At 35.1% G+C, this 27532-nt stretch overlaps 1 protein-coding gene across 3 annotated transcripts; it reads right to left on the reverse strand.

Annotated features, from left to right (window-relative positions):
• Positions 1-6056: 6056 nt before the first annotated feature.
• LOC127101435 (pre-mRNA-processing factor 39-2) lies at positions 6057-16974 on the reverse strand. 3 transcript variants are annotated; one of them, XM_051038867.1, is made up of 13 exons: positions 16848-16974; positions 16631-16728; positions 16294-16523; positions 15945-16112; positions 14777-15149; positions 14522-14665; positions 10833-10985; positions 10612-10728; positions 9840-9920; positions 8882-9031; positions 6760-8454; positions 6620-6670; positions 6057-6472 (listed from the first exon to the last, which is right to left on the reverse strand). In XM_051038867.1, the coding sequence occupies exons 1-13, from the start codon at positions 16876-16878 to the stop codon at positions 6380-6382; spliced, it is 3384 nt and encodes a 1127-aa protein (XP_050894824.1). In that variant the 5' UTR covers positions 16879-16974; the 3' UTR covers positions 6057-6379. The 3 variants fall into 3 exon arrangements, with proteins under 3 accessions (XP_050894824.1, XP_050894823.1, XP_050894825.1); XM_051038866.1 differs by having other exon boundaries at positions 6057-6481; XM_051038868.1 differs by lacking the exons at positions 16294-16523; positions 16631-16728; positions 16848-16974 and having other exon boundaries at positions 6057-6481; positions 14777-15165; positions 15945-16108.
• Positions 16975-27532: the final 10558 nt, after the last annotated feature.

A 27532-nucleotide genomic window follows, 5' to 3' on the forward strand; every position in this document is an offset into this window, starting at 1 on the left:
TAGAAACACAACAGGAGAGAAAAATATATGAATATTTAGGGCGAAAGCGTTGTTAGTGGAATCGACAACAATGATTTTCAATATATTTCTTCTGGGGCTTAATGATAAAGCTATAATGAATAGGTGTAGATAATTTCTCTTTTGTTGGAGTTAGATGTAGTCACCCTTATTGTTTTATGTAATTTTTCTTATGCTTTAATATTGATGAATTATCTGCTTTTAATGTTTGTTTTGGATTAGCTACCTAAAACATGTTTTAATGGTGTAATTTGATATTCAAAAGATACTTGTCATTACTAGAATCAAGCTTTTCATCTATTAGATATGTTAAAGTCTAGACATAAGTTTAGGATCTCTATCTATATGAACCATTGAAATTTAATGTTATTGTATTTGTTAATACATAGGCTGAGAGTTCGTCTATTAGTTAATACAATTGATATCATGTCCTTGACTCAGACATGAGTTGCGATGAGATAAATGAATGATAATATTAAAATGTCGCATACTTGAAAGTCATCTAATACAGATAACCCGCCCGACATAATTTTTTTGAGGATGACTTCTTAGAGAGAAAAAAGTTTTCAAAAAACCATCTTTTATTAACTCAACAAATCAAACAATCCCAATTATTTTCATTTCTCGACATCTACAAAAATGTCATAACTATGAGAGAGTCAGGAGTTGCACGCACACGAACACACACCAAGAAAGAGAATGAGCACGAAGTACCATTCTCGATAACACTTGAGGCACATATCATGGTTAAAGTTGGGCAACACAATTTTACTATTCATCTCAGTCATCATCATCTCTTCAAAGGTACCTCTCCATACATACAACCTTTTATTTTTTATGCTCACAATTAGTGACACCTTTTTCAAGTCACACATGAAACAAAGTTGGAGGTCTAGTGTGAATTTTGTTTTTTAGTATAGTCTCACATTGATTTTTTAATAAATGTAATTAGTGTTTATATATCTCATTAATACTATTACTTACAAACTTGAATATTGGGTTATTGTTGAAATGAGATGGGCTTAAGGCCTAAAGGACTTTTCAAAAAACTTAATTAAATTATTAATTAATTATGTAAAAAAATATTAAATAATAAATCATCCTAATCATCATTAAAAAATATTAAAAATAATTTTTAAATCCGGATCATCACTACCACATATGCAAAAGTGGACGGACCATAAAAATCCAAAGACCATCAAAATTAAGGGACTAAAATAGTTGATTTTGTAATAGGGGGACAATTATTTAAAACGTCCAAACTAGAGGGACTAAAAGTGCATTTAAGCCTATTTTTAATTATTTTAAAAGATACCTTAAATCTATGATATAAATAGAAAGTAACATAGATCAAGTTATATTTGCATAGAGGCAGATGTGATGTTGTTGTTTTAGATGTTTTGATGCGTCTATTGCGACGTTATGATGCAGCGTAGATCAAGTAATATTTACATATAGGCTGATGTTGTTTTAGATGTTTTTATGCGTCTATTGCGATGTTATGATGCATGTTTTAGTGTGATTTAGAGAGAGAGAGAGAGAGAGAGAGAGAGAGAGAGAGAGAGAGAGAAGACATAAACTCGTTAGCGTAATAAAAAAACTGACAGACGGACACTCACATACTCGTATGAATGCTAGTAGTCTATAATGAGAATTCCCCTTGAATTTTTTTGTGTGAATGTGGCAATTAGTCGGAGAGTTCATTACCGATGCATATTCATCAAACTTTAGAGCAGTTAGCAAGGGATGGGTCCATAACATAGTGATCAATGTGCTGCGCTATAATGGTGTGGCTATTCGGTTTGGATTACGCTTAACGTGATGAATGCAAAAACTTTGACAAGCTCACAAAAAGTTATTTATCGGAACTTTGAATGTCATTTTATGGTGAAAGATATTAAAACATCTAGAAGTATCATGACATATGTGGTCATTGTGCTTACATCTTCTCTTCTACGTAAAGTTGTTTATAGTATTCATACATTTTCCAAACAGGTCAATCATGTTTCAAATCTAAAAAGAGCATGCATAATTGTGGGTATTGAAAGCGCAATTGATATAAAAGGCATAGCTCAATCCGCTCAACTTGTTTAAGTTGAGATGACACACTGAATAGAGATATAGTAAAAGTAATCCTTAAAATTGTTTACTGATCCTCACTCTTCAAATATTAAAAATGCCAAAAATATTTTGTTTATTTCTTGACTTCCAATCTTCATCTCATTTCTGATTTTTTGGGTTTGACCTTGATCCTCCCTATCTTTGGTCAACATTTATGGATTGGTACATTCCTTTTCATTTGATGCATTTTATTTTCTTCATTTCCATTATCCTTCTTCTTCTTCTTCTTCTTCTCTTTTTCTTTTTGATCAATGAGTTAAAGGTTGATAAGTTAGCATTGATTATGGAGGTTTAATCTTCCTTGATTCAAATCTAATTCATCTTGATCAAATGATCAAGTGAATGGCTTTGCATTAAGGATATATTGCTTCTTAAATCATGCAAAGGACTTAAACCAATACAAGATCATTTCTCTTCTTCTTTTTGGCATGACAAGTTGTTGGAACTTGGTTCACTAATCAAGACTTCTAACTTGTGTTGTTGCCTACATTATTATTGACCGGCCTCAGATAATTGTGACTTCTACATAAGTCCAATTACGATTGCTTAACATAGCGTTAAATTTGCCTTATGGCACACTAACTACTAACACTAACCATTAACAATTAACATTTACTTTTTGCTCTTTACTTTTATGCAATTTACTATTCTTGTACATATTATTTATTTGCTTTTTCCTTTGCTCATTTGAGCACATGTTTATGTTAATGCAATTTGCCTTTTGCTCACTTGAGCACATAATTGTATATATATTATTGTGTTTGTGCTTTTGTTTTGATTGTTGTGGACCAAAATGCAAAGAAATGGACAAATGGACTTAGTTTCTAGGACTTTCCCTATGCAAATTGGAGTAAAAGGATCTTAATGTGAATATGGATTAGAAGGACCAAACCTCTAAACTCACTCTTGTCCATTCTTGATTTGTTTCATAAAACTTTTATGTGTGTGCTCTTGTGCTAGGGAATCCTATGAGAGCTCAAATTGAAGAACCATTGTCACGTTCATCCCAAGTGAAGGACACAAGATGCATTGAGGATCCCTTAAGAGACTTGTTTGATTGTTGCTTGAGCTTACTATTATTTTGCTTGCATATTCCAAAGGATGAGAGCTACTTGGATCATCAATATGATCTCAAGAGAGGAACTCCATTTGTGGTCTTGTTCTCTTATCCCTTATCTCTTGTATGTCTAGGACTTTAGCCATTCTTCTTCTTCCCTCCACTCTAACCCAAGCCAAAACTTTTGTGCAAACATTTAACACTTCTTTTTCAAACATTAGAAACCTAAGCCTTATGCTTTTGATTTTCAAACTTTCTTTTCATAACACTTATTTTGAATTAAATCTTTAAGTCAACTTTGACAATATTTTGTATATACTTTTCATTGGTAAATATAATCCATTCAAATGTCTTTTTGTGGTTTCAATGACCACTTTCTTAGTCAAACTTTTTCATAACCTTTAGCTATTAGGTTTGAGTTATCCTTGAGGTAGATGTAATACTCACCTATATCACTATGGACAATGAGTCTTCCATGCTTATTATAGGGTTAACCCCTCACTAGCATGTCGAAGCTATCCTCACATGGTGGATTTGTGGTTTTAGGTTGAGTTTTCTCCCTTGGATAACAAAAGACCTTAAGGCTTTTGGACCAATCAATTCACCAACTTATTTTTGAGATTTTTACCCCGAACTACGAGGTTTTGATCCTAATCCTTTTTAAGATGGTACGTAGGCAATGGGTTTATCCATCCAAACATAAAATGTAAATAAACTTGTATATTCTCTTCTCATCTCTTCAATCATGTTTGCACAAATAAATTTTCACAAAATACCAACCTTACAACAAGTATGAAAAGGGCTCCCTAGGAGTACCTAGGATGTTTTGGGTGCTTAAAACCTTCTCATTGCATAACCAACCCCTTACCCAGATCTCTGATATTTTTACTAGTTTTTTATTTGATAAAACTTTTAGGTTTTTGTTCGCTTTCTAACCATTCCTTTGGATAAATAGAAGTGCGGTGGCGACTCGACTTGTATGGTTTACCTTGGATTTAGTCAATATCTCTAATGGTAACGAATACCCCGCTACAGTAATTAGTGTTTATATATCTCATTAATACTATTACTTACAAACTTGAATATTGGGTTATTGTTGAAATGAGATGGGCTTAAGGTCTAAAGGACTTTTCAAAAAACTTAATTAAATTATTAATTAATTATGTAAAAAAATATTAAATAATATATCATCCTAATCATCATTAAAAAATATTAAAAATAATTTTTAAATCTGGATCATCACTACCACATATGCAAAAGTGGACGGACCATAAAAATCCAAAGACCGTCAAAATTAAGGGACTAAAATAGCTGATTTTGTAATAGGGGGACAATTATTTAAAACGTCCAAACTAGAGGGACTAAAAGTGCATTTAAGCCTATTTTTAATTATTTTAAAAGATACCTTAAATCTATGATATAAATAGAAAGTAACGTAGATCAAGTTATATTTGCATAGAGGCAGATGTATGTGATGTTGTTGTTTTAGATGTTTTGATGTGTCTATTGCGACGTTATGATGCAGCGTAGATCAAGTAATATTTACATTTAGGCTGATGTTGTTTTAGATGTTTTTATGCGTCTATTGCGATGTTATGATGCAGTTTTTAGTGTGATTTGAGAGAGAGAGAGAGAGAGAGAGAGAGAGGACATAAACTCGTTAGCGTAATAAAAAAACTGACAGACGGACACTCACATACTCATCTGAACGCTAGCAAGGGGTGAGTCCATAACATAGTGATCAATGTGTTGCGTTATAATGGTGTGGCTATTTGGTTTGGATCACGCTTAACGTGATGAATGCAAAAACTTTGGCAAGCTCACAAAAACTTATTTATTGTAACTTTGAACGCCATTTTATGGTGAAAGATATTAAAACATCTAGAAGTATCATGACATATGTGGTCATTGTGCTTACATCTTCTCTTCTACATAAAGTTGTTTATAGTATTCATATATTTCCCAAACAGATCAATCATACTTCAAATCTAAAAAGATCATGCATAATTGTGGGTATTGAAAGTCATATACAATTGATATAAAAGGCATAACTCAATTCGTTCAACTTGTTTAAGTTGAGATGACACACTGATTAGAGATATAGTAAAAGTAATCCTTAAAATTGTTTACTGATCCTCACTCTTCAAACCAATTTATGGTTTAAGTTGAGATGACACGCTGATTAGAGATATAGTAAAAATAATCCTTAAAATTTTCTATTAGTCCTCCCTCTTCAAACTAACTTATGGTTTAAGTTGAGATAGTACACTTATTAGAATAATCCTTAAAGTTTTTTACTAATCTTCACTCTTCAAACCAACTTATGGTTTAAGTTGAGATGACACACTGATTAGAGATATGGTCAAACTAACTTATGGTTTAAGTTGAGATGGTACACTAATTAGAGTAATCCTTAAAGTTTTTTTACTGATCCTCACTCTTCAAACCAATTTATGGTTTAAATTGAGATGACACGCTGATTAGAGATATGGTAAAAGTAATCTTTAAAGTTTTTGATAGATACTCACTCTACAAATCAACTTATGATTTAAGTTGAGATGACACACTAATTAGAGATATAGTAAAAGTAATCCTTAAAGTTTTTGACTAATCCTCCCTCTTCAAACCAATTTATGGTTTAAGTTGAGATGACACACAGATTAGAGATGTAAAAGTAATCTTTAAAAATTTTGACTGATTCTCACTCTTCAAACCAACTTATGGTTTAAGTTGAGATGACACACTTATTAGATATATGGTAAACTGATCCTCACTTTTCAAACCAACTTATGGTTTAAGTTGAGATGGCATGCTGATTAGAGATATTGTAAAAGTAATCCTTAAAACTTTTGACCGATCATGACTCTTCAAACTAACTTATGATTTAAGTCGAGATATGATGCATATTTCAGTTTATAAAATCATTCATACCTTTTGTGCTACAAATTTATATATAACTACCCCTGCTATGTATAATTTATGGTGCGTCGGCTGGCATATGAAGATGTGCCGTCAGAACTCAGCAGCCCACTAGAATGACCAAACAACTCTGACATACTCTTACACTATAAGTGCAAACTACTGTGAACATTTTTCCTTTTAGTTGGGCACTGCTAAAAAATTATGTTTCGAAAGTAGTAAATTCTGAATTTTACAACTAAAAAACTATCAAATCTACAAATGTTACTCTTCTTGGGTGGGTTTTTCTTGAGGATGGTGCAGAGCAGGAGAAGAAATTAACCCCGGGTTGCCTGATTGTTGTGATGATACTGCTTCCTGGCCGCCCTACATGATCAAAATACAAAAATCAGTTTGGTGTCAAAGGACATGTGAAAATTAAGATCCAGAGAAAGTTAAACAAAAAACAGCCAGGTCTCCAGCTACAAAACCGATTTTTTTCAGTAAGAATTCAATTTAACTGGCCTGCGGTATCACTACTGCCTGAGCTTGGTCTTCTGCGGGATTGCTGCTGCTCTGTCATTGCAGAGAAATAATTAGAACAGAAGGAACAAGTTGAATAAAAAAATGAGTCACAATTTCAGTATAACAAAACTGTTCAATACTTGTGTTGACGGCTGTAGCTGCTGAAGGTAAACAGAATGCTCTTGCTGCTGTGGTTGCTGCTGCTGCAGAACCTGTTGTAGTTGGAAGTGCAACTGTTGCAGCTGTTGTGGTTGAAGAGGTTCTGGTTTACTTTGTTGTTGAAGTTGTTGCGACAATTCCGGTTGGAATGACTGTTGTTGAAGTTGTTGCGACATTTCCGGTTGGAATGATTGTTGTTGAAGTTGTTGCGACAATTCCGGTTGGAACGGTTGTTGTTGAAGTTGTTCTGACAATTCCGGTTGGAATGATTGTTGTTGCAATTGAGTATAATGTTGTTGTAGTTGCAACTGCTGCTGCTGGTAGTAATAATGATGCCACATCTGATTATAGTCTTGGCCATTCTGCATATATCCATATTGATCATTACCTTGCATTGCATGCTGCGACACGCTTGATATGGTACTAGCTTGTAATTGGGACTGAGATAAAGAGTTTTGCGTCTGAATGTTTTGTATAGGCCAACTTTGAGCAGCCACAAAATCAGCAGGAGGAGCAGTGGCTTGAGATTGGCCTGGTCCTTGATTGCATTGCTGAACTTGCAATGCAGATTGAGAACACACAGGAATTACGGGAAAATATGCTCCCGCATCAGCTGTATGCATTTGCTGTAGAGACAAATGCTGGTGCTGGTGCTCTTTTCTATGTGTATACTCACGATTACCATATCTGGGACCTCCACGTCCACGGTTACCATATTTAGGACCTCCACGGAATTTACCATTATTGTTCATTGGACCCCAATTTCCACCTCTATTTCTAGAAAATCTAGATGGAAAAAGTGGTCTTTTTGTTCTATGGTCCAGATGAGAGGATGAATTCGGCCTGTTTCTCTCATCATGAGTTTGGGCATAATCAGAATCTTGTGTACTTATTGAAGAGTTGTACCAATTTGCGGTATTTGACTGGCAGCTTTCTGGAATTATCTCGCACTCCACCTGAGATGCTGTTAGTCCTGAATCAGGGCATGTACTTTCCTGGGGGTTCAGTGACGCACTTGTCACAGAAACTGGCTTCAAGTCTTCAGTCTCAAGCTCACACTTTCCCTGAGGAAAAACAGATTTTTCATTTGACGATGCTTGCAAAGCTTCGGAGGGTTGATTTCCACTGGCTGTTGGATGCAATAAATTTTCTGATGAAATGTCAGGTCCAGAACAATTTTTTTTTAAATTCTCCTGTTTGGTAGATTCCTCTTTCATTCCAACTAAATCTGCAGACGACAAATACCTTTCAGGATCACTGTCTCTTGGCTCTTCTGAAACTGAGATAGGTAATTCCCTTGCATTATCTTCTGCTTTGTCATCTGACTCCATAATTTGAAGACAGGCTGAATCTGTATCATTAGGCTGAGTTGTATTATTCTCCATTAAGACCAATCCATCATTGGCAGCATCAGACTGCGTATCACAATATTTCTCCAACGACATTTTCTTGTTTTGTTGAGGTAAATGCACTTGCAAGTTAGAACTAGGATCTCTAGGTGCTTCGTCAGACATGGCAACAGAAGTCTCTTCTCTCTTGTTCTTGACCAAATTGAGAGGCCTTTTACTTTTGGCTGAGTACTGACATGAATTTATTCGTGCAGAGTCTGGAAATAATCTTATGTGTCGATTCAATGCCTTCCTTACATCATTTATGGTTCCACAATAGTCAACAAACTGGTATAACATACTGGTGTTAGTATCAAAACTTCTAGGAACCTGAGCCTAGCCCAAGTGAAAGAGGTTTACTTCAGAAATCCAAACAAACTATCAAGAGCTCAAAATACTTTGCTTTCATCTCTTGGATAAATAACTACAAGTTTTCTTTTGAAGTGAAAATTACTACAAGTTACTTGCCTTTTCTAAAACTAAGAAATATTTAGAGAATAAACAAAATGTAAGTGTCATCCGTATTTACTTTCTAAAGACAGCGGCTCTATAGCATAAACAAACAGCAATGACCTGTACATGCAAAATGTTTTAAAATTGGTGGAAACATCAGAAAATTAACTGATAAAAAAACAGATCAACCAACATATATTACTGCATTCCTAACTCATAATAATGAACTCTAGAATAATTCAGTTCATACAAATAGTATAACCTCTAGGTATAAGTTCGATATATCCTCCGCATCCTCTGCACTCAGACCTTGAGATCTATCAGACTTTGGAGATAATGCACCTGCAATAATTGAATCTATTACATCCATGTGTTTTTTCCCTCCATGCATCATAGAGAACTTTATCAATTCCTGTAAAAGTACATCAAGACCGGTGAATAAATTTTACTATAATTTAAACTCGCATATGATGATTTTATCTTCCAAAAAAGATTGATGCCTGTTATAATAAAATCATTCCTAGGCATGTACATGACAGCTCATGATTTACAAAACCATTCTCAGGTGACCAAAACTTTAATTTTTCCAATTAAGCACTACTTAATGATGAGTCTATGCTACACCAGCTCAAAAGCAGTTTTCCTTGATGGGTGTAGGTGAATTGGTTTTTGGCAATGCTGCAATCTGGATAGAAAATGAACTGCCCTTTTCTAGTTCCTAACTTCAGTTTGGCTGAAAATTCAAATACTTGTTCACTCGTAGGGTTCGTTTTGGGTGTGGGGAAGTAAAGAGAAAAGCTCCTTGTCCATGAAGGTCAGTAGTAGCTGTTGAAGTTGTATTTGTGTCGTTGAAGTTGTATTGGAGTCTCAAATTGCTTAGGTTCCCAGACTGTTGGATGTAATGTGTTTTGGACAACCACATCTTTTGAGCTAGCTTTTGGGATGAGATCCAAGCCCATTTAAAAAACAATTAAAAACAAGGTTATTTTATCTGGTGTGATTGGGTATTATGACGTCAATTGATCAACTTCAGCAACTCCACATAGTGGAAAGAAGTATTGATTTGTTGTCTGAGGTGTCGGTAGGCTTTGTATAATCAGTCGATACTAGATAACCGAGACAGGTGTATTTGCGAGCATGCATACTGAATTCCTGCTTAAATGTAGCTCTCTTTGCAAAACATGCAGTAATAATATAGGGGAAAAGACAGACAGACATACCTCCAGAAGCAATTTGTTTTGAGGCAAAGTTCTGATACCATCAGTTAAGACAACTCTAGCAGCATCCACGTTGTTTGTACTCTTAAAACCATGGAAGGAGCAAACAACAAAAATTAGTTACTACAGCTTGAGTTGTATATGTGACTTTTCTTATTTTATTTTAAAGAACTTTTTGTATAATTCTGATATGCTTGCTTGAATCAGTTAAAAGAACTAGTGTAACAGGCAACTATAACCTTAAGGTACCCTGACCAATCCTCTAACTCCAACTAAAGTTATTCTCTTTGAACTATGATCCACAAAGTGAAATTTGTTGCCAGCATGCAGAAAGAAAAATATCAACTGAGGAAAAACTTTCCAAACAATCCCATCGATTATGCTAGTTACAAGAAAAAGAAAACAAAGGGATACTAAATTGCCATGATAAGGATGCTACTAAACTGACATGGTGCAGTAACTAAATCTGTACTTCCCAGGAAAATTTTAAATCTCTGACACGGCATAGTTGTTGTATTTCAATTATATGTTTCTTTTTCCTAATTGCTCTACCACTAAATTAGACACAGTTTGGAATTAGGACTCGGTGAAATGAAATATCTTATGCAGAAGAAGAATTTTTACATTAAATTAAGGAACTAAATGATGTATAAGTTATTACCTCTCCAATGAATGTTTCCAAAAACTTGATAGGGTGATTTTAATCATAAAAATTAGAATCACGCCGTTTAAGAAGAAAGTTAAGACCTAATGCAGACAAGCATAGACTACCTACCATATATTTTAGCCGAGAGAAATGAACATATAAAATGGGGAGGGCCTGTAGCTTTTCCTCTGTTGCAGCTATTTCAAGTGCTTCTTTGTATATACTGAAAGCCGACTCTGTATTTCCCTGCATTAAAGATATAAAGCAGCACATGCAGTAACTTTATTACTGCATCTGGGCATTGCAGAGCTAATTTTTCTTCAATGGCAGTACACAAGCGAATTGCATACCAAACGTTTTTCCATATTAGCTTTTGATATAACATTCTCCACAAAGTCTGAATCTGTCTCTTTACAACGACGAATATATGCAGCACGAGCAGCTAAAACATCTCCTATTTGCTCCTTAAACCTAGCATTAAATAAATGGATTGCTGGCACACTCTGTAACAAACATATAGTGGAGCTACAGTCAAACATAAAGCTGCGAAGTTAAAGCCAAGAAGAAAGCATTAATTAACAAATGGGAAGAAACCACACAACTCAACAAAACAAATAGCCAACATGTTTTGACTAGGATTTCATTTTATAATTAGTAACCTTCCCATTATAAACCACTCAGTAGAATCATGAAAAACAAGGTTATCTATGATTTCAATTATTATGTGTAAACTGTGGTACTTTTTTGGCTCTATTAGAATAGAGGAGGATCAAGAAAAAAATGCGCTAGCAATATTGTGGTTCATCACTTGCATTTTTAACGGAACTGCTATGAGTGCCTATATAGCCTATAGGCATTCACTAGTAGCTTAATTGAGTGAGTTCAAATGAGAGAAAACTGTGGTTTCTGTTTAATGTTCAGTATTTGAAGTACCAAAAAAGTAAAATTACAAAAAAAATGGCAATGACAACTTCAATAAATTTTAAATTAAAAGTGTAGACAAATTAAGCTCCCCTGAGACCAAATGTGCAACCTCTAGAGAAAAACAACTAAAGACTTGTTTCAAGCATAGTTTCCATCCTATGTTTTTTTTATATTAAAAATCATTTGTAGGTGTCATGACATGTGTTGATTATTCTCTATTAATTATGGTTTATATAGTTTCCTTATTTGTCCTTTCTTGAGAGATTCTCTCTTGTATTTACATTTGCACAACCTCATTGTGAAATCAAGTCACTGATTCTAAATTAATCAAGTTGATACCAGAGCAAGGTTATGATATACTGGCTCTAGGTATTTGGGGTTGGCCGCCGTCAAGGCTAACCATAGTATTTTATTTTTGGTTGTTGTCAAGCCCCGGATTAGTTTTTAAGATACAGAGGAGCCATGAGGAAGCAGGGGACTTAATTTGTCTACACCTTACTTTGTAATGAATGAAATTCTGGTGTAGTCAGAGTTCAGATGTTCTACTCCAAGCCATGACATCTGATCCAACATTGTTACTAATACAGCAAGACAGTTATACAAATTAAAACCCAGTACTGATATGCACACATTCACAGATGTCACGACATCTGCTACTGTATCACCATAGAATGGAAGAACACCCAGTTCTGTCCATCTGGTACAAAGACACAACAGAGATCAAACATAGCACTTACTTCTGTTGAGCCTGCACAGTTATCAGCATGATGTCTCAACATTGATTTAAACATCACCTGTTACAGCATTACAGTTTCACCTTATTTTATAACAGACAGAATTATAACGTGCAGAAGGTAAAGACACAAGTAATTGTTAACCCAGTTCGATGCAACATCACCTACTCTGGGGGCATACCAAGCCAGGAAGAAGATCCACTATCAGCAGTATTAATTCAGAGTTAAACTCCCCCGTTTACAACTCTTCACTTAATCCCTACCCAATGCAATCTATACCTAGGAACTCCTAGATAGAAACCTTCAGTTTCCATTCCTATCACTACAAATACAATTAATGCTAAACAACTTGAACTTGCTTCACAGTTTCGTTCAAGACCATAACAAACTCTTACCTACAGGCTTTGAGTTACAAATAATCTCATGCCTTCGAGCACTGAGAAACACATGGTAACCTTCCCACAGGTTGGGAGGTTTACCTCACACACACCCCTAATTTTACATTATTTGAGGCTTACAAAACCTAGGTTACAATCTTCTATTTATAACCTAAACACCCAACTGGATTTGGGCCTTGTACTTGTATTTCCTAAAATTAAGGTTAGACAAGTTAACCTAATTTCCACATATTAGGGTGCTAACAAATAGACTATTTGTTAGGTTCATTAATTGTAGCTTAGTTGTTAGTTTCCTGGATTTTAGCTCGGCTGTTGACTTCCTGAAGAATAGCCTGAGAAAACTGCCGAAACAGAAAAACTAACCAACCTATAATTTAGCATATGCTGTCAGGAATGAATGTCACAACATTCAGTTTGACGTCCACATCATAGACCATATGCTAAGTCTGTTTTTCCTGAAAACAGACTGTACAAATTTGTTGTATTCTATAGAACCAATCCGTCCATACTTCAGTATCAGCTTACATTAATAAATGTCACAATATCCAATTTGACATTTACACATAAGGCCTTATGCCATGGTCTGTTGTTCTCCTGAAGAACAGACAGAGATACATACTGAAGTGTAGCAGAAAACCAACCTGCCTATTATTCAGTATATGCTGTCAATGATGAATGTCATAACATCCAATTTGACATTCAGACAGTAGTCCTTGTGCCAGGTCTGTTATTCCCTTCATAAACAAACTGAAAATAAATACTGAGTTATAGAAGAACACCAACTGTTCTATTCCTCAGTATCTGCTGACAGGGATGAATGTCATAACATCTAGTTTGACATTCAGTAAGTCCTGTATTAGCTAAACTTGCAGCATACTACTCAAGTATGTCATGACATCAGTCAAGACATCAGAGTACAGTTAGATGATCTAACACACAATGCAGTCAAACAAACATCTCCACAGCATGTCATGACATCAGTCAAGACATTAGAATCCAGCTAGTGTTTTACCATAAAATGCAGTCAATCAAACATCTACAATGAATGTGAACATCCGCATCCAAATCACCAAATGTCACCGATGAGCACATACAGTAAAATTTCTGCTGAATCCTACCCAATACATACCGATATACCCTTCGATACGTCTATATATGTATCGAAAGAGTATCCAAAAAATTTATTTAAGAAAAACAAAAATTTCCGATATGTTGCAATATGGCGGCGACACGTCATGATACACTGATGACACATCTCCGATACGCCACGTCCAATTTATCTCATGACTGTTCATTTTTCTAGAACATGAATCAAAATTCCCTCTCCTTACTTACTCTTCTCAACTTTAATTACCTCATAAGTGTTCATTTTTCTATAACAAGAGTCAAACTTTCCCCTCCTTAATTACTCTTCTCTCAACTTTATATACCTCTTCTCTCTCCTATGTAATTTGTAATGCACCCATTTAATATTCACTCGGCGATTACTATTTTTTAAGACCGGTTTCTTTTTTTCATAACTCCTATACTAGTTATCAAATTTTGCTAATTTAATTGGTTTTAGGCGTTTTAGCCAACTCCACTTTGTGGGATAAGGCTTGGTTGTTGTTTTGTTGGACAATGATTTAACTAATGTATAATTTTAATTCGTATATATGTATTGTAACCTACATTTTTAAATGACTGACGTATCGGATACATATTGTATCTGATACCCGCATTGTGTCTGTGCTTCATGATTTCACTTATTCATTTTCATACGTGAAGTGCTATTACAAGTTAGTTTTTGGATATTGGAGTCTATAGCCATATGACATTTATTTTAATGCTTCATACTTGTGTTCTTTAAAATCCCTAAACCTTTGCAAGTGCTTGTTTGATCCCTGAAGAGATACTTGGAAGGTGAAAGTAAACATGCAGAAGCTAACCATTAACATGACATTCAAGATATTTGATCAACATAACATGTAATTGGGAAAATACCTTCAAATAAATTCCGGTTGCTCGGTCTAGAGAATAATTTGCTATTTCTCTTCCTCCCTTGGCTTCCATGAAGTCCGCATATCGCATCCAGTAATCAGGATAATTGGCGCATACAATCAAGCATCTCTCATAAAGTTTCACAGCCTATGCTTAATGGAAGAAATGGAAGAAATGGAAGAATTAGCTAATAGTGTTCAACTAAAAAACAATAGTAAGCAATTGGAAAACTGTGTTGGAATAATGTGCTGAGACTACCCAGTCAAAATCCCCTTGAAGTTCAATAAAATCCAGATAATCATGCCAATTCTGCAATTGATTTGCATCAAGTGGCCGGACATCAAAGTAATATCTTGGAATATTTGCCTCAAAAGAACTAATCTTTGAATACAGTTCACTAGCCTTATGATAAAGTTGTTCTCCAATGATCCTGTACTTTTTTAGGGCTATTGAACTGGTCAATCCAACAGACGAATCCACCATATCTTTGATAATACAATAAATCTTGTCATCATTGCAACACGTAGTCATGGGAATTTCACCATCAAAACATGATTCAGACTGTAATTCCGTTTGGGGATTGTCCTGGCTTGTTATGCCTTCTTCCAAAAAGGATATCAGCTTTTTAAAACTGAAGAAATATAGAACTAATACATGGTAAGTGTATCAATAAAATATATATGGAAAAAATCACAATATTTACACCCATATGGCCATACACATGTTATTGTTAAGCACTCTTTCTACCATTCAATAAGCAGAACGATCATCCATATCAATAAGTCGTGTCAGAATTCAGTTGCACATTAAATGAAGGTTGTGTTTTAGAAATTGAAATGGAAAAGTGATAGAAAGAATTGAAAGAAAATAACAACTTAATTGAGTGAATAGTTGATCATAGGAGAGAGAACTCTCCTCCAAGAATTTCCCCTTCACAAAAGATGTTTCTTTTTTAAACTATCTAATTCACAAGTTGAACCCCTAACCTTACATCCCCTATTTGCTTATCTAACCAATCCCCTCTTACTAACTAACTGCCCTAATTGTCCAGAACTGATTTTTCCTTGTAGAAATAAACGAGCATATCTAAAAGCACTACAGTATAAGGCCTTCAAAAATGTCAATAATAGAAGCAAATATTTACTCAAGTTTGCCTACAAATCCCCTCAACTCCCTCTTCTGCTGCCCACAACCAGGTATATAAGTTGTCATTGAATTTGTAAACATAAAAAAGTACAGGAGAGCTCGTGTGTAGCACAGCTACCCGGTTCATTTCAGACTTCATAGCAATACATGTTATTGACTCAGAATAATCCTAATGGGCCTGACATTTATTAAAAACTATGTGAACATAGCCATGTAAAACATCATTGTTTTAATACCAGATTTTCACCAACTTCTCAGATTTACACAGTGCAAGACATACCTATCATAATACTGGTGTAACTTTTTGGTTGGAAATTTAAGGGTCTGGATATAAATGTGAGCCAGAGAAATCCACTGCTGCTGGGAAAACGCAAAATGGATATACTTGTCCCACAAGGTATGACATAAGTAGTCCTTCCCAACAAAGGAAATGGCTCTCTTGAACAATCTAGCAAAAATAAAGCAACAAAATCATCTCATTTCCTTTCAGTAGTGAAAATTTTCAAAGAATATAAAGAGGTAAGAATGTGGAATGATATGGAAAATAAAAGTATCCAACCTAAATCATTTACTTTTACAGTCCCTACAACTACAATGTGTGTGCGCGCGTCAGATTTAACTATATTTACCTCTGAATATCAGATGCATCCTCAAAAGCAGACATACCAAAGCTACAGTAGTCAACCCACAAGCCAACCGAATATGTTGCAGCCGACACAGCTCGTTCAAAGACTTCAACAACCTTATCCATGGTGCATAACCGTGACATGTGTGCCGCATACTTCTTCCAATACCCATGACACAAAGGGAATTCAGACAAGAAATGATCGTAAAGTAGACATATTTTCTCCACATTATCCTGCAAAAAATAAACCCAATAACCAGTTCGCATTTTGTTATGGTGATCTCATCTATAATTGGAAGAAAGAAAACATAAATGAATTGCCATATAGGTATCAAACTTACAGGATATGTTTTCTCAGTCTCTAAGATGAGTGAAACCCATTCATCAAAATGTAATGAACCCTTAGAAATAATTCCAAGTTCAAGATTGTCATTGCTAGCTGCAAAGATAAAATAAAATGGATAACAAGCAACTATTGATGGATTGAATGAAGAAATAACACTTGCATAACAATGATGAACAAAAAAACATTAAGAAGCAGCGTGAAGAATTAGTTACCGGGTGATTTTGTAGGACAGTGCGACACCATTAGAAGGCGATGAGGATACCCGCACCACCGTACTTCAGCCGAGATAGAATAGAGGTTTTGGTTCAAATCTCTATTTTCTTTCCTAATCACACCCGTTTTACACAAATTATTTAATAATATATTAATAATATTCAAAATTAAATTTTAATTTTCTATTGTGTTGTAAAAATAGTTATTGGTTAATAAGTTAGTTAATAGCTTATAGTTTATGAGTGATGGTTAATGACTTAAAGTTTATAGTTTAAAGTTGATGAATGATGATTTATAGTAGATAAGTTAATTGAAGTGTTTTATAAAATTAACGGTTTAATTAATTAATAAATTAAAATGACATAAAAGATATTTAATATATAATAATTATTCTATTTTAATTAAAATAAATTATAAAGGATATAAGTGGATTTTAGTTAAAATAATAAATAAAAAAATAGAAGAAAAAATAAGGTATAACCTATAAGATAAAACGTTATTTAAACGTTTGAAAAATAAATTAGCATTTTAAAGTATAAGCTATAAGATAAATTAGTGATGAAATGACCGTTATCAAACGGGTCTTTTATTATCATATGAGTTTATAAGATATAAGTTATAAGCTCAAAAATGTAATGTCAAACATAGTCTAAATACTCCATTAGTCAAAAAAATTATCCAAATAACTCATTTCCCATGTATTTTCCAAATTAGCTCACTTTCAAACAAACAAAAATTCAACACAAAAGAGGTGTCAATCTCATATAGGAGAAAGAGTGTACTCTCTCTCTCCTATATTTTTGTGCATTGTCGTTAATTAAATTAACATCTCCTTTTGTGTGTTGTACACTGTCATCAATTGGATTGATGTCTCTTTTGCGTTGAAACTTTTTTTTATTAAAAGTGAGTTAGTTTGAAAAATACGGGGGAAAAGTGGGTTAGATTGTGTATTTATTTGAAAATATGGATTATTTGAGTAAAAAAATTCTATTAATCTCTTATTTTAATACTTATTATAAATTAATATTATTTTTAGATTTTTTTAAATAATCATGTTTTTCAAATTAAAACAAAAATACTCAAACCAAGATTTCGATTTCAAATGATTTATCAAAGTAATAATTTTAAAATAAAAAAATTGTGACATGCGCCTACTTATAATGCATGCATTCTAAATTGCTCCTAGGCATCATTGTCTTGGGCGCATGCTCTTGTATCGTGCAAGTGGCAGTGTACATGTAAGGGTGTAAGTGGATTAGAAAAAACCAATTAAATCGACAATTCAAATCAAACCAAACCGAAATAAAATTGATTGTTTTTTGTTCGGTTCTAAAACCAAATTGAACCAATGAAATCAATGTGGTTTGGTTCGGTTCTTAGTTTTAGTTTTTAGTAACCACCAAACCGATGAACTAAACCAATTGATATAATTACGCTCTAAATATATTATTTCACCCATATTAAGCTCTAAATATTTTATTTCACTCATCATTAAGTCCAAATTTTATATCAGTTCAACCATTCTCCATATTCATTTACACTTCTTTCCTTTCAATAAAACACACATCTAAAACAAAAGTCCAAAATATAAAAAGTATAAACCATAAGTCAAACTTACTTTCATTGAACGGCTGCTTTCGCTGCCTATAATAGGGTGTTTCTATTTCTATCTTCGTTTTAATTTGGTATGGTCTTCTTCTTCATGTCTTTTTACCTTTTTTGTTTCTTCTTCGTCAACAAAATTCCTTCTAGTCTTGCTACAAAATAGTTTTTATGCGTATTTGAGATGCGAAACATGTTAATTGGTGTATGTTTTGTTATGTTCTAATTGTTAAGCTTTCAAATCTCTTTCCAACCTTCTAATTCCAAGTGTCAATTTTTAGGATAGTGAACTTATTTCATGATACGTTTGAAAAAATAGAGCATTAAATAAATTACATGAAATATATTATTTAAAAAAATAATAGCATAAAATACATCAAAAAATATGATAGCGAAGAATAAATTGATGAATATAATATTTTAAAAAGGAAAAACATTGTAAACCGATCAATCGAACCAAACCAAACCACTTAGTTTCGTTCGCATCCATTTTTGAAAAATGTTAAAAACCAAACCAAACTAAATCGATGAAGATATCATCAATTCAGACCTTTTTTTGACCAAAAATCAGTCCAAATTGAACCGATTACACCCTTACGTGCATGTATGTTGGCAATAGGAGCATCTGTTATCCCTCCTGAGTCCAATGTTGTATTGTTTTCTTTATAAATAGGCCATTCCCTCCCCACCATTTTCACGCATCTTCTCGTTCTCTCCTTAAATTTTCTTCAAAATGTCTTATATTATCAAAAGAAATGTAAATTTGTTTTATTCGACAGTAACGCCTCTGATGAAGATTCGACTTTAGAACATGGATACTTTCAAGCATCTTGAAAGGAACTTGATTCACTGGTTAGATGGATACATTGGAGACAGTGAAAATATTAGAAGAATTAAAAGGCTTGTTACGGTGTTCAACAATAATGGAGAACATCGTGTTTGGGAGTTAGTTAAAACTGATAGTGATTGTTATTATGATGCATAATTCAAATTATATTGTCTTGATGGTTGTAATATACTAGATATGTTGTTGTATTTAGTCGTTTTATTTGTTTTCCGTGTTGTTATTTTAATTTTTGTAATCGAAAGTTGTAATCTCCTATTATGAAAAGAACATTGTTTTCAATATGAAGTTAAATGGTTACATGAAATAAATTACATATCAAAAGCAGTATTAAAAGTGGATATAATAATTATGCTATGGAGTTTGCTCCAACATTGAGAGAGTTTGTATGATTGTGTACGGGATGACGGCATGTACTATATAGTCTTAGTATTTTATTTGTCGTATCCATTTCGGTTAGAATACGTGTGCTGTTAAGGCGACCCTTTTTATTTCTTCGCATATTTTTGTTGTGCCAAAACATGTCGCCTTGATATATAGACCAATAATCCTCTTTTGTTAACACCAGAAAGCAATTGTTTTACACATTGTATACATTTATGACTTTGTAAATGATGGATAGTAGGTTGGAAGGGTCCTGGCGAGCATGTGAACATGTCGCTATGACATGGGGTAAGACATACAGAAGGCTTGAAACTTTCTGCAATTGTACCAACTTCTATCTAGTTTGGCCCGGTAGTATTCTTTTGGCATCCCCTCATTATATTGTCTCCTCTACACTAAATCAACCTCTACAACAGTCAAACATTATAACCACATATGTGTTAGCTTTAGTAGTTTCCTCCTTAATAAACTTCATATAACTTTCATTGAACAACGACCCTAATTGTAACACCGAACTTCATTTTGAACCTCTGGTCTCAAACAGTGACACTAACCTAAAACAGGTTGCTCTCACCAACGCGGTTATCGGTAGATTTATGATGCCTTTGAAGACAAAGTTCATTGATTCCAAAAGATTTATTATCATATGGCCTCGTCATTGACCATTGTCGAATGCCCTGGTTCACTTCTCCATTGGAATATTATCGATCCACGTTAACACATTTGCATTTGTCAATCTGGTCTCTTTGTGGTAGTGTTGGAATAATGGTTTTGTTAATGCTTAACTTGCGTTCACAATTTTCCCCCGAAGTGTCTTGTCTTTTATCTCCCGTATGAAATTTTGAACGATATATCTAATATAGTAGACATGTGTAGAAGGAGGATCTTAGCAACTGTTATCAAGGTTATTGTATGCACTCTCAATAGATGGATGTCTATCTGAAATCAAACATAAGTTAGGTTGGAGAGCAATGTGTAATCGGAGATTCTTGAGAAAGAAACTTCATCCACCAGCAGTCTCCCTTCAACCAGAGCGAAGGCGATTGGAAAAACATTGTTGTTGTTATCTCGTGTCACTTCCATGTGTAACGTTCCTTTATATTTCTCGTACAATCATGTTCAATTAATTTGAATAATAGGTTCGCATAATGCAAAATCTTTAATGCATTATTCATACGCTCATAAGATTCGATGGAATATTCTATTTCCACTAACACAAGTTCTGCCTGGTGTAACACCTCAAAATTTGCCCTCCTCTCTCGGGACTAGCTTAGCATATTGCATTTCATCTTTTAGGACATTAGTGATTGCATCTTTGCATGTCATGTGGAAACATTGAGCAAGTCATCCTCCTAAGTCTTGCTCAGAAGATAGAGAGGTTAAAAGATTCAAGCCTGAGGGTTTTGTGGAATTGATCACTAGCCATCTGAGGGTTTGTGTTCCAATTAGGGTTTCTTGTTTCCTCAAGGAGATTGATCATAATCTTGGTTGAAATGGTACATCATCATCATCATGGTCTTATCATCACCAAGAGGTTCATTGTGCCTAATCATTTTCCTTGGGATTAGGGTTTTGACCTCTGGTCAACCCTAATCAGTTGTATTATGCCAATCAGGGTTTTGCAAGGAGATGAGGTCTTCATTGAGATGGGGATCATCACATGGTTTTGGAGCTTGTGTAAGCTAGGGTTTCATTTTGGAGTCATTTCATCAGGAGATTGAGGCTCAAATTCATCTGTGCATGACCAAGTCATCTATCAACTGAAAAGTCAACCAAAAGTCAACTGTTGGATTTGGAGGTGGGAAGTGGTTAGAAATACTTCATTCATGTTCAAACAAGTCTCATTTGACATTTCCAACATCAACATTGAAGAAAATAAAGTCAGGACAAAACTTTCCAAAAATAGAAAGTGACTTGTAATTCAAAATTGCCAAAATGGAAAGGTTTTCTCCTCAAGATTACATCATCAAAAATGCTTCAAATGAAATTCTGTCCAACATGAAAGTTGAATATATTTCTCTCCCCTTTCCAAAAAGTCCAAAAACATGAATTTCTCATGTATGGTTGGAAAGTTATGGATCAATCATGGTCAAAGGAATTTGAACTTCACAAGTGCATAACTTTCAAACCATAAGGCCAAATGAAGTGGTTATTTTTGCAACATTTCTCTCTTGACATGTACTATCCAATTCATGCATCATATGCCATGCATTTTGATCACAAAAATATTTGACTTTTCATTTGAATTTTGGAGGGAAAGTTATAATTTGAATTTGGCTCATTGTTTTCACTTCCAAGCATTGCATTTGGCTTCCACATAGCATTTTAAGTTGATTTCCAAGCAGAAACGTGCACTGTTCCATTGGTCATTATATGCATAAGGTGCATTTGCAAATTTGCATCAAGACTTGGTTTTCACTAATCCACTTGCATTAGCTTAATTGTGATTAACCAACATCATTAGCACACCATATAAAAGCTAAAGCATAACTGTTTTCATGATTAACAACACCAGAATTCAGATCTAGATCCAATCTTCACAATTTTCTCTCTCACTTTTCTTCAATTTTTTTCATATCCATTGCTTTGTTCTTGATTAATCCTTCATCCACAAGCATTGAAGAGCATTTTGGAAGCAGGCTTCGAAGGATTTCATGCAAATTGGAGGACTGTTGAAGCTCACATCCATTAATGGCAGTTGGAGATTCAAGCAAAATCGTGCAAGCTTAACCTCAAAACCTTCATCCATTCATTCATCCAAGAGCTAAGGATCAACTGTTTGGACTTCTCAAGGCTTGAAATCACCTGTTCCAGTTCTGTAGCTTCTTGAAGGTTAGAATTTGATTCTCACAATTCATGAAATAGTTATATGCGTATGGTAGATCTTTCAACACTGAGTGCATTGAGCTTTGGATCATCAATTTCTATGGAGAAACGAGTTAGATATTGTGATTTTAAGTTTGACCTAGGAAACTTCTTTTGCTCGATCCGTTCATGTTAATGAGAGTTAGGTCGAATTGAGCATGGCATGTTAATGTACGTGGAAAGATGAACGCAATGGTGTGATTGTTTTGAATTTCTGAACGATTTTGTTCTTGAGCTCAAGAACACATTGAATCTGTATGAAGATCCTAGGGTTTAATTCCAGAACTGCGTTTGATCCATGATACCGCTGGTTGCATGCGATTTGGTGTTTAAGGCCATGCATTGGTCCAGCATAGTGTTCACGTGGCTAATTGATTGGTCCACACGATTTTGCCTTGCCACGTAACTTTAATGAAACGGCGCGTTTCATATGTTGAGCGCCACAATTCAAATTCCTCTTCAGTTCGAATCTGGTTGAGGACGGTTTCAATTATTGCTTTGCATATTATTTCATCTTATGCCATGCCATTCATACTAGCCTTGTTCATGTTTTTTTATTTTTCCATTCACTTAGAAAATTCATAACTTCATGATTAATGATCCAAATGACCTGGGAATTTTTGCATGTTGTTCCTCATGATTTCTAGTTTTTTATGACTATTTTTCCAGAAATTGTGCTTGGATGGAATTTAATTTTGCTTAGGGATTGTGTATGTGTGTGTTTTCTTGACCTACCTTGCCATATGCTTTGTGAAATGATGAGATTTTATCCAATGCTCTTGAAACTTTGCATGATTAAACTGGACATCTTTAGGGACCTGTTGGTGTTGAGTTTGCATTTTTAGCATTTCTGGTTGTTGAGATATGATCTGGTTAATGTAGGTGTGACAATGTGTGTCACACCATTGCTTGCTCAATTTGATGATTTTCTTTTCCATGCCAAATAAATGACAAATGATGTGATTTTTTGCATGATGCTTATTCTGGATGTTAGGATTGATCATGAATTTTTGTGGAATTTTTGGATTCATTCCTGATTTATTTGGTATTTGTCTTGCTGGATGACCATTTATGGGCTTTTAGATAGTCATGAACTTCAATGATTTGTGAAATGCTGGTTGTGTATCATATGGATTTGAAATTTTGCACATTGTTTATAGACACATTGAAGTTTATTGTGGCTTTGGTTTGAGACATTTATCATTTGTAAATTTTGTTTTAGGCTTGTGCTAAGTTGATGTAGCATTTTGTGCCCTAATTGAGCTTGTTTGTGCTTGCCTTGCCTTATGGAATTTGTTTACCATGCTTAAACTTGTCCAAATGCTTTGATTTTTGGTATGATGATCATGTGATGTGTGATGTTTAGCCATGATTTTTCTTGGGATTTATTGAATCATTTTTGAATTAATGTGGATTTGTTCATTCTGTTGCTTCAATGAGCTTTCAACTTGCATGCTTTGCCTTATTTGACTTGTGAAATGATTTTGGTGAATGCTATTGACATGAGGCCTTTTGGATGATGTTCTTATTGGATTGAAGTTGATTCATGTCAATTTACATGTTCTGTTTTGAATTATTTCTCCCTCTTTGACCCTAGGCCTTGTCCTAGTGGTTTGTGCTTATGTTTGAGCTTTGTTTTCAGGATAAGAAGCTTATGGCCATGAGGAGGTTGATTCACATTGCTTGAGTTGGATTATTTGGTTGATGTTGACTAACCTTGACTTGTTTTGTAGGTTGCTTTTAGCTCCTTTGAGTTGAGCTTGTGCATTGCACATTGTTGCATTGCTTGCTTGTCTGTTTGACTATGTCTGTTGACTGTTGACTATTGGATTGTCTGTTTGACTTTTTGACTTATATACTGACTGAGTTAGATTGTTTTCAGGTACTTTAGTTGCTTAAGTTCTTTTAAACTTGATTTTTCTGTTGCTTGGTTGCTTAACCATTAGAGGTATAACTTCTCTGACTTCATGTAGTCTGGAAGACCTGTCCTGTTACTTGGGCAGGCACCTGTCTGAAGTCCTCCTTAAGAGGCAATGCTTGTGTTTGTTTATCTTTGTGCCAAGCAGGAAAAGACCTCTATGAGGCAATTGGCAGATAAAAGAGATGTGTAATACATCTTCTGCTATTAAGTGTGTCATCCATTTTGCTCACACACCTTGTGTTGATGCATTGTGGATATTAACCCAAGATCTTTGTTGAGTCAGTCATATGTGGATAGAAGAGTTCCTGCTTTCTGAACTCCCACACCTTCTATTTGAGTCAAGCTCTCCCAGGCCAGGGATAAGAGCTGTGAGGCACACCCCTCACTTCCCATTTCATCTGCTTCACCCTAACTCTCAATGTTAGGGTTAAGAGCTAACTACACCCGATTCCAGTTGGCTTGTGTTTCACAGCCTAACCTTGTGTGAGCCCACTTTGTTTGTATATAGTGTGTGCTAATCGTGTGTATGCTTGCTTTGCTTTGCCTGTTTAGGATAGCTTGCTGCCTGTGCAAGTTAGATAGAAACCTCAACCTAGGACCATTGTGGATTGCATGATAACTATTAGGCTCGAGTCAGTCTCCCTTCTAGTTTGTCATTTCCCAGTCTCTTGTTAGGAGAAAGTTTCTCCCCTGTTAAGGGGAACTACGTTGCCCTGATCCTCATACCAGATGAGGTACGTAGGCAGGAGGTCATACGAGATCTCTCCGGGCACCCTTTTTCTTTTTGTGTGTGTTTGCTTGACAGTTGCTAGGCTCGAGTGCCAGACTCCTTAGTAACTTGTTTGTTTGTCACCTTCTTGTGTGTGTTAGGACATGGATGTAAGCCCAGCGATTGGCATTCCGTATCCTATTGTTGTGTGCTTGGAGTCCGATATAAGTCCAGCGATTGGCAGTCGGTTTCCTGCGTGTGGTTTGTTTGGCGTGCGTGAGCCGAACTACGGTAGCTCTGATTCTCATTCCAGATGAGATACGTAGGCATAGGATGCGATATCCTAGCGAGCCCTTTCCCCTCTTTTCCCACCTGTGTTGTTTCAGTGCGTGTGTGTGTGTGATGTTTGTGAGCATTTTCTTTTAGCAACCTTTTCTTCTATCTTTCTGAGCGTGGATCCCGTCGAGTACGACGGATGCGTAGGGGTGCTAATACCTTCCCTTCGCATAACCGACTCCCGATCCCATCTCTCTTTGGTCGCGAGACCATGTCTTTTCCAGGTTTACTTCGAGCGTTTCCTCTCCCTCTTTGGGATAAATAACGCACGGTGGCGGCTCTGTTTGTTTTGTTTTAGCCCGCCGGTTATTTTTCGCGGATGCGACACCTGGGGTAAACATCGACAATGTCTCTAAAATTGCAACAGTTCCTGGAGCATAATGCTTAAATACCACCAGATATTGTGGAAGTTCTTTGTACCAATCCTCCCTATTCTTGTATACCCGTTCAACAACCTTAGTTATTGTTATTCATGCCTTAATGTACGAGGGAGTATAATTGTACTGTGTAACGATATGAGAGATTATTGTACTCACCTTCAATGACGGATCTTTGCTAATTATATGTAATATTTCATCGCATATTATATGAGAGCTTAGTTTACGATGATCCTACATCGGGTTGTTGATAATGCATATGTGAGGTGGATCCATAGAACTATTTCATAATAATCACTCCTCTTCTGATAAGATGCTGTCAGTCGGAACATGCATAGCATGTTACGACACAGAATGACGTACATCGTCGCATTAGTGTGATCGATGGTATAATCAACTAATATTTTTATGTGAAACTTTTTTATAGCTCTCACACAGTCATCTTTTGTGAAAAACATGTCTCCCACTTTTAACGATCCATATGTATGCATATACGGATTGTAAGAGATATAAAGGACGGTTTGCCTCCACCCAAGTTCAAATTTGTCATGTGCTCAGGCGGACAATACACATGGCTCGAAGGTAATGGTTTTTGTCTGTGGTCCACTTACTTACTTTATACCATGAATAATGGTAAATAATTTATTTTTACTATTTCCGGCTTAGGTGGTCCGTTTGAGGGATAAATTACAACAAATGTCCTAAACACGCTATAACGATCTATATAAATCTCCTGGATCACCTTGGATTAAATTATGTATTACAACTAAACAACTCATCATCTCGTTAATTTAGTTTTAATATTATCAATGTACTAATCTTCTAATAATGTATTTTTTTCTATACAGTTTATTTGAAGGTCGTGCAGGGGTCTCAACCATGAGATTAACCCCCAAGGATGATGTAGTTTATACTGCAAAAACAACAACCATCAAGTTCATTACTATGGAGATGCACCAAAGTGATTGTGTCAAACTGCAGGTCGGCATTCAACAATAAATCTCATATCCCCCGACGTATTTAGGACAATGGCATCAACTAATAGTCGATGCATAATGGAATTTTTCCAATTGGAGAGACTTCGCTAGGGAGATGTGTCGTCAATGGAAGCACCGACATCAACGAACCATAAACTAACCTATCATGTCAGAGGATGTTAAACCAACTCGAAATTATATGAATTGGTATAAATCGATCACAACAACACAATTTGTGTTTGTCCTAAGGTATTTGATCGATCCACGCCTACGAGTTTCATCACCATACGCCCAACAACCAACCTCATAACATTATCAAACCTAACAACTAACCCCACAACATTGTCACATCATATACACCCAACAACCAACCGAACATGATTACAAAACCACATACACCCAAACATGTGATCAATTCATGCCACACACTCAAACACAAAACTAAAAGCATGACACATACCACCAACAACCATGTGCCGCCGTCACATCTTGCCATAGCACCTATGAGGCATATGATACCGCCAGATCCTACCATAGCATCCAACCAATATACACCCAAACATCACACCACAAAACACTAAAACATCACACTGCCAAAGCACTCAACCAACACATGTATTTCAGACACCACAAGACCATTGCTTTGTTTAAAAATGAATGAATGTCTCA

Source organism: Lathyrus oleraceus, chromosome 7, assembly GCF_024323335.1.
Source record: "Lathyrus oleraceus cultivar Zhongwan6 chromosome 7, CAAS_Psat_ZW6_1.0, whole genome shotgun sequence".
Lineage (NCBI taxonomy): Eukaryota > Viridiplantae > Streptophyta > Magnoliopsida > Fabales > Fabaceae > Lathyrus > Lathyrus oleraceus.